General features: G+C 42.0%; 1 protein-coding gene across 1 annotated transcript in view; it reads right to left on the bottom strand.

Moving 5' to 3' along the window:
• SGPP1 (sphingosine-1-phosphate phosphatase 1) overlaps positions 1-8,473 on the bottom strand; it is a 49,468-nt gene extending 40,995 nt beyond the window's left edge. Inside the window, exon 1 of the mRNA XM_074235978.1 lies at positions 7,615-8,473. Within this exon, the coding sequence (XP_074092079.1) occupies positions 7,615-8,295 (681 nt within the window). The 5' untranslated portion in view covers positions 8,296-8,473. The remainder of the gene's footprint in view (positions 1-7,614) is intronic.
• Between the last annotated feature and the right edge of the window lie 419 nt (positions 8,474-8,892).

Genomic DNA, 8,892 nt, shown 5'->3' on the forward strand with positions numbered 1-8,892 from the left:
AAAGTTACATAACATAAAAATCACATTACATAAAAGTTTGTGAACAGTCCATTTACCTAAAACTATCTTATTATAACCTATTATATTTTCTTAAATTTGTACTTTACTGTTCTGAGTCTCAATGCTTTCATCTATAAAACAAAAATATTTAAATAAATGATCTCTGAAGTCACTTCCAGCTCTAGCCTTTATGGTCCTAGAACATGCTTAATGTTGTACCTGTCTTTTATTAGGTAATAAAAGAACTGGTCTTGTATAATTAAAGCCACATGATAAAAATTATACATAAACACATATATACATATATAAGCTATACACAGGCATATAGATATTTTACTGAAATTCATATACCTGCAATACCTGTGATTATATCTATCTGGTAGATTCATTTTAGTTCCCATTATTCCAGAAGCTTTAACTGGTTTAAAATATAGAGATGACTAATTCCTAGTAAAGAAGGTCACTTGGGTAAAGAAAAAAAATTTTCTTCATTTTATACACACACACACACACACACACAGACACACACTACAGACCACTTGAGCAGAAAAAGAAGATGCAGAGTTTAGTAACAGACTACAAATCTTACTTGGAGGTAAAGTATAAAAATGACAGGAGACTTCATTGCACAGAGATTTCCTGGAGCTCTTTTTTACCCTTGAATTTCTTGCTTTCGGAGGGGTCTGTGTTCTTTTTCTGCAGCATATTATTAGGATCAGATAAAAGAACTATTATTTAGCCTAGAAAAGAGATAACGAAGAAGGTCCATGATAATGATGTTCAAGTAGTTGAAGAACTATTACATAAAAGAAGGATTAGACCTGTTTAATTTGGCCTCAATAGACATTACCAGGTAGAAATTACAAAAAAAAAAGAAAATTTAAGTTGGAAAACCCTCCTAATCATTGTTGTGGTTGTTTTGTCATTCAGTTCTATTTGATCATGGACTATAACACACCAATACTGTCCACAGAGTTTTCTTGGTAAAGTTACTGGAGTGCTTTGCCATTTCCTTCTCCAGTTAATTAAGGCAAAAGAGGGTTAATGACTTGCCCAAGGTCACAAAATGACAAGTGTCTTCTTGACTCTCTAACCATTAAGCATCTAAGTGCCTTTTCCCTAGACATTAGATTAAAACTTTCCAAAAAAAATGCAGTGGATGCCCTGGGGGGGGGGGGTGTCCTTTTCCTCAGAAGTTTTCAAATAGAGACTAGATGCATACTTGCTTTTTGTCAAGATATTGAGAGATACTGTGTTTTTCAGAGCAAGCTGTGCCCCGAGCTTCGAATAACAACAATCCTTTTTCTCACCTTCTGGAACTGATGGTTACTTAACTTGGGTAAGTACCAACAGACCATGAAGCCTTACTATGAAAAGACTTTTTGTCATTAGACAACCTTGCCTCACTGGTGCTGTTGTGTCCCTCACTGCTATTGCCACACTGCACTGTTTGACTCTAGCAACAAATATATAACTTAAAGTTCAGGTTCACTGCCTCTGATCCTCCCTCTAAGGAGGAAAGGGCTCCATCAATGTGTTTGCCTCCTTGCTTGCTAGTTGTTTTCCTCACTTGGAAATTTAAACTTCAGTTTGATTCCTGACTCTCCTGTCTCTAGTCTGCTTCCTTTGGTTCTGCCATGTACACTGGAGATTCCTTTCCTATTTAGGACTGTAGGATTTCAATCTAATCCATGTCTGAGCAAGAATCTTCTTTACAATACACTAGATAGTCATGCAGTCTTTGCTAGAAAACCCCTAGGTAGGGGAAAACCACTACTTCCCCAGACAGTATATTCCATTTTTTAAAATAGCTAATAGTTTGAAAACTTTTCCTCAGATGAAGCATAAATGTGTTTTTTCACAATTTCCATTTGTCAAAATCAGATCTTCCCTTTGGGAGACAAGCAGAATTATTATAACCATTAGTACCAATATTAGCACATGGATCTCTGACAGAGCAGCAGATGGTTCCAGGAGTTAATAGGAAAAAAAAAAACCTTTATGGACTGCCTTCGGGAAAGTGCTTTTAACAATTGCAACCTCTTCACAAACAAAACCAATGCAGTTGAGATTAGAAGGAAAGTAAGAAACTTGGGGAAAATTTTTTTTATAGCAAGTTTATCTAAAAAAAAAGGATCGTTTCTTAAATATATGGAGAAATTACTTAAATTTATAAGAATAACAAGTCATTGATTAAATGATCAAAAGATATAAACAGGATAGGTGGCACAGTGGATAGAGTACCGGCCCTGGAGTCAGGAGTACCTAAGTTCAAATCTGGCCTCAGACACTTAATAATTGCCTAGTTGTGTGGTCTTGGGCAAGCCACTTAACCCCATTTGACTTGCAAAAACCTAAAAAGAAAAAAAAATATAAACAGACACTTTTCTTCGGAAGAAGAAATTAGAACTATTTATAATCATGAGAAAAAAATGCCCTAAATTGTTACTGATTAGAAAAATGCAAATTGAAACAATTCTTAAGTACCACCCCATACTTATCATGCTGACTAATATGACAGAAAAGGAAAACAACTATTGGTATGTGGAAAAATTGGGACATCTTTCCAAAAAAAATAGAAAGAAAGAAATACATCTTTTCAAGAATCAAGCTGTGGACAACTGAGGGATTAAAGGTTGATACAGTAGCCTATAGTATATTTTCAAGGATTCAAAGACTAGCACCAAAGATGTTTTTGAGAAACCATATGATTGGGAAAGGAAGATGTATACCACAAATGGACAATTTGAGACCCACAAGAAGACTTTCAGTACACTGGGCAGATCATCTGTGACAAAAAATATGGAAGAATATGACCCAGAATCATATAGGATGAGAAAGCATTAATATATTGCAGTATACTTAAGTATGTGGAGGAAACAGTAATATTCATGAGATTGTAGAACTGCTTTCAATTTACAAAGTGCTCTTTCACACATAATCCCACTTGATCTTACTGACCTTATGAAGATGTTATTTTTATAATCATTACTTTAAGGTAGAAGTTATTACCAAAATGCCCCAAATGATCAATTTTTGCTATGTCTTACATTTTTCTTTCTAGACATGGCTACCAAGAATTCACCGTATTATGTCAATTAACATGCTGACTGGCTTTTATATATAGCTTTGGCTTTTTGTTTTGTTATTTTAATTTTCTGTTTTTAAAATCTGTTGAAGTTGATGATGGGGTAAAGTTATGAATTTCTGAAAGCAAAAACTTTCATTTGTGCTATCTTTTCCGGAAAAATTTCTTAGATGTAATGTTATATGAGAGGGTTTCATATATGTGTGTGTGTGTGTGTGTGTGTGTGTGTGTGTGTGTGTGTGTGTGTGTGTGTGTATGAATTGACTAGAACTTATCAAGTAGACTTTTTCTACTAAAGTCACAAATTGGTACTGATATAACTTTCATTAGACAAACTTTCAAAATAACTAAGAATTAAATTTTTTCAAATACAAAAAACATTTTATTTTTTGAAAAAGAGGTTTTAAAAATATAAATGTTTTGAAACTAATTTTACAAGACATTTTTAGTTCAAAGTCAACAAGTCTTCATTATAACCACTCCCCCCAAAAATTTCAAATAAAATAAACAAGATTGGACTTTTTTGTCCAAGTTGCATCTTGCTTCATATAAACTTGCTGTCAAAATACCAAGATTTACACTCCTTAAATGACTCATACTTCTATAAAGACCAGTAAAGATCACTTGTTTTGCAAAGTGGAAAAAATATAGCTAGTCTTTCTTATCTACACTTAACATAACTAGAACAGTTAACATAAACAGAACAGTTTTAACGAAATAGAACTACAGAACAAAAGTGATTAAGAAGAGGTTCTTTATAGAAGTACTATACATCTGGAGATGATGTGCTGTAGCCTGGAAAAGAAAAGACTTAAAAGTGGACATGAGACCTATCTTCAAGTGTCTAAAGGGCTGTTATTAATATGAAGAAGGATTAGATTCGATAGAAGCCAGAACTTGTATCAACTGCAATTAGATAAAGATAAAAATTTAGGCTTGATACTAGGAAAAAAGCTTCTTAATGGTGAGAGCTACACAAACAAGGAATAGACTATTTTAGGAAGTCGTTTGTTTTTCCTCACTGGTGGCCTTCAAAGACCAGGTATTAACTTGAAGGCTATCGGGACAGCTAAGTGGCGCAGTGGATAGAGCACAGGCCCTGGAGTCAGGAGTACCTGAGTTCAAATCCGGTCTCAGACACTTAATGATTACCTAGCTGTGTGGCCTTGGGCAAGCCACTTAACCCCATTGCCTTGCAAAAACTAACAAAAAAAAAACCCTAACAAAAAAAAAACACTTGAAGGCTATGTAGTAGATAGAATTCTTGTTCAGGTCCCTTCCACCTCAGAGTGTATAGGATTTTGCGATGCAAAAATCTGAGTGACAAAAACCAAAAGTAAAATCCCATTAACAGGTTCTTCAATATTAAGCTTAAATTACTGACAGTTAATTTTATCTTGAAAGATTTACAGTGTTTACTTACAAAGAAAGTGAGTCTCACTTAAAGATCTGAATTATCCCTTAAAAACTGGCACTTACAGTAGAAATCTGTTGCCATGTGATAGATCATGTGATAGAACATGTTATTATAATATAATCCTGAAACCATCATAGTGAATTGAACTCTGTACTGGAAAGTCAGACTTAAGTGTTCTAGTTCCAGCTCTGTCAAATATTAATTTTGTAAATATGTGGATCTTCAGGATCCAGTTGTAAAACGAGGTTGATTGAACTAGATCTAAAATTCTGCAAATAAGATATTCTTAGATCATTAGAGATGCATTATAGAATACATAGAAGAAATTATTTCATCTTAGTAGTATTAACCAAATCCATGATATAGTGACAGCTTTTAATGGGAGTTTTAATTCTTTCTCAATTTAAGGTGGTTGGTTTGTTTTTTGAGACAAAGGAAAACCAAAATTTTCATGCTTAGAAATAATAAAATCTAGTAAGATATAATACATTTCGCTATTAAATTAAAATTAATTGAAATAAAGTTAAGGTAAATCAATCAATTCTAGAGAGCAATTTGCAACTATGCCTAAAGGGCAATAAAACTTTGCACATCCATTCATCCAGATCTTATCCTGAAGAGATCATTAAAAAAAGGGAAAAGGCCCACATGTACAAAAATATTTATAGCAACTCTTTTTGTAGTGGCAAAGAATTAGAATATGAGGGAGATGCCTATCAATTGGGGAAAGAAAGAACAAGTTATGGTATATGAATGCTTGGAGAAAGAAATCATGAGTGGCCAGACTTTGGAAAAGCCTAGAAAGACTTTTAAGAATACTCTTTTGAAATGTCTTTCATGTTTTTTCTTTCTTTTTCATAGTTTCTCTCCCTTCCTTCTAATTCCTTTCTCACAACATGACTATATTAGTCATTAGACCATTTAAACATGATTGTACATATACAACTTATATAAGATTGTTCATATACAACTTATATAAGATTGTTCTATGCCTTGGGAATGGAGAAGAGAAGGAAAGGTATTAGAAGAACGTGGCACTCGTGGCGCAGTGGATAGAGCACTGGCCCTGGAGTCAGGAGTACCTGAGTTCAAATTTGACCTCAGACACTTAATAATTACCTAGCTGGGTGGCCTTGGGCAAGCCACTTAACCCCATTGCCTAGCAAAAACCTGAAAAAAAAATGTGGCACTCAAAAGCTGTTTTTTTGGTTTTGCAAGACAATGGGGTTAAGTAGCTTGCCCAAGGCCACCCAGCTAGGTAATTATTAAGTGTCTGAGTCCACATTTGAACTCAAGTCTTCCTGACTGCAGGACTGGTTGGTGCTCTATCCACTGTGCCACCTAGCTGCCCCTCAGAAGCTTTTAAAAAGAAAAATGTAGGAAACTATTTTTTGTATTTTGGAAGAAATAAAATTTAAAAAACTATATTAAGTAAAGTAAATTGAACTGCAGTTCTTTAAAGTTTGGGAAACATAAAGCTGATGTAGAATTCTACAAATACACTTTATGAGGAAAATAACTTGTGGTTATTAAAAGGGAAGTGTTTATGAAGAAGGAAAAATGGAGTATAGGAGGCCAAGTGAAATGATCAAGATTTTAAAAATGCACTCTTTGGAGAAGAGTTTGTCTATATTTTTAAAATAACCAGTGAAATTAGATACATTTTTATTCTCCAAAGTGTGGATTCCTTAAAATTACCATCAAAACATAACAAGTTTGGGGCTAGAAAGCACGTCCTACTCAAAATACATTAAAAGCACTGTATTTTACAGATTCTGTAAGAGTTAAAAAAAAATCGTTCAGCAAATGAAACTAATTAGTGATCCAGAAGATCTGCCTATAAGCAAAAAACAACCACACCCCTTTTAAAATAAAGTTCCCAAGTCTGCTGTATTTCAATAACTCTATGTGCATTTTTAGTCTTGTAAGAGTTCTTCATAGGGGGCGGCTAGGGGGCGCAGTGGATAAAGCACCGGCCCTAGAGTCAGAAGTACCTGGGTTCAAATCCGATCTCAGACACTTAATAATTCCCTAGCTGTGTGGCCTTGAGCAAGCCACTTAACCCCATTTGCCTTGCAAAAAAACCTAAAAAATAAAGAGTTCTTCATAGGAACCAGTAACCAGTTATTAACATTCCTGATTTATTAAAGTACATTTTGAAATTATGCTCTGTGTTATCACAGAAAATGAAGACTTTGCATCTTAATTCATTTTATGAGCCCACCATTAGGGTCTTAAGGACACCACAGTTACCCTGAGGGTTGGGGTGCTTTGTCTAAGTTCTCCCTACCTGAACTTTAGCCAGAAATGTTATTAAGAACATCTCAACAAACAGTCAGTCCCCTGGCACATTAAGAAGAACAGTTTGCTTCCCCGAGATCAAGGGGAAGATTTGTTCTTTTGAAGTTGGGACCTTACAATAATAACAACATGATCTGTCCACTCTACGAGGCCACAGATTTCTACTTACGGAGGTGGCAATTTTTAAGTGATGATTCAGATTCAAGCGTCGTCCATATCTTCGTGCTTGTGTAGGTGAACACTGACAATCTTTCAAGGTAAACTGAATACTTCCTAGCCTAATCACTGAGGAATGGGCTAGAATGCCTTGGATCGGATGTTTTGGGATCCTCGACTCAATTGCATATGGGCCGGCTGCTAATCCTGCCAAATCTATGAGGACAGCACTGGAAGGGGCTTGTCAAAGCTTAAAGTAAACCCAGGCTACGGGTTTCAACTAAGCCCCGACCCCCGGGCCGTCCCGCCCCTCCTCCTCATTTGCGCCTCCAGGTTTCCCAGATTCCTACAAGTTTGGGCTCAAGTCCCACCTCCAGCGAGCTCTGCCCGTCTTCAATCTCGGAGCCAGGGCCAAATCCCGACTCGCTGGCACCTAGTTTTTGTGCACCTCCAGCTGACTGCGCCCCCGGGGAGCAGTCTCCTGCTTCTTCCCGTCTCCCCGGCCCCGAGCTCGCTTGCCCGGACACTTGCTAGGGGCTTAGCTGACCCACTCCTCATAATCTATGGGAACTGCCCCCCCCCCACCCGCCTCAAGCACCAGCCGGTCCCGGCGGGCAGCGGTGGGCGGGAGCGGTGGGCAAGGCGCGCTTACCTGCCAGCGGCCGTAGGTGAGGAGGACTAGGGAGAGGGGGATGGCCGTGCCAGACATGGCATGGGTGGAGGGCATGCTGTACTCCGAGTTATACAAAACCTCCAGCTTGATCACGGGCGGCGAGGCGGGCCGGGGCCATCGGATGACGTCCTTGGCGCACTGGCCCAGGTACATGACCAGGACCCACATGATCACGAGCCTCCGGCCCACCCAGGCGTCCAGGTTCCAGATCCAGAAGGGGAAGAAGGTGATGTAGAAGAGCTCGTTGCCCAGCTCGGTGCCCAAGCAGAACAAGTAGAAGAGGGGCCAGTTGCGCACGCCGCACACTTCCCCTTCCTCCCCGGTGAGGGAGTTGCGCCGCAGCCTCTGCGCCCGGCCGGCCCGGCCCGGCAGGCTCGCCCGGCTCTGGCTCCGCGCCGCCCGGGCCGCGGCCGCCTCCCCGCCGGCCTCCGGCAGCCCGTTGCTCACGCCGTTGCGGGCGCCGCAGCTCCCGAGCTTGCCCTGCGGGAGGCCCGGCCCGTCCGCTCTGGCGTCCGGGGCCGCGCCGGGCTCCCCCGGCGGCGGAGCGTCCGCCCCGGCCGGCCGCGCCGCCTCCACCCCGCACAGCCGCTGGAAGCCGGCCACTTTCCGCGGGTCCCGCAGGGAGAGCAGCAGCGCGGCCAGGCGCCGCGTCAGCGACATGATAACGGGCTCCGCGGCCGCCCTGCCCAGGGGCGCGGAGGGGGGCTCTGTCCGGGCGCCGCGGAGGCAGCGGCGGCGGCGGCGCGAGCCCGAGCGAGCGCGGTGCCTCCCTCCGTCCGGTCGGTTCCGCCGGCTGGCTCCGGCACCCCAGGCCCCAACGGCGGCCGCCCCGCGCGCCCGCCCTCTCCTTTTTTCTCTCCTGCTCGGCCTCCCCTTCCCCCCTCCCTTCCCGCGTCGATTGGGCCGGCGCCGGGGCGGCTAAGCCAGCACGCGCTCGCGCGCCGCCCGCCGCTTCTCGCCCCCACACAAAGGGCGGGGGCGCGGAAGGCCCGGGTGAAGAGCGGCGCGCGGGGTGGGGGAGGAGGGCGTTCCGCGCCGCCGCGAGTGGGGGCAGGGCCCGCCGCGCTGCGTGGTGCGGGGAGCACCGGGCGCACAGGCTCGCGGCGCCGCGGCCGCCGGCCCGGCTTTGGGTGTTGTGTTTTCCTTCCAGGCCCACAAGGCCACGCGGGGCCGGCGGCCATGGAACCGACCCTATTGTTCTGGGGTCATGGGTTTCGAAAAATAACTTGTCTCCCCGGTGCCCCTCCCGGCCCCCTC

The sequence above is a fragment of the Macrotis lagotis genome, chromosome 4 (assembly GCF_037893015.1).
Source record: "Macrotis lagotis isolate mMagLag1 chromosome 4, bilby.v1.9.chrom.fasta, whole genome shotgun sequence".
Classification (NCBI taxonomy): Eukaryota; Metazoa; Chordata; class Mammalia; order Peramelemorphia; family Peramelidae; genus Macrotis; species Macrotis lagotis.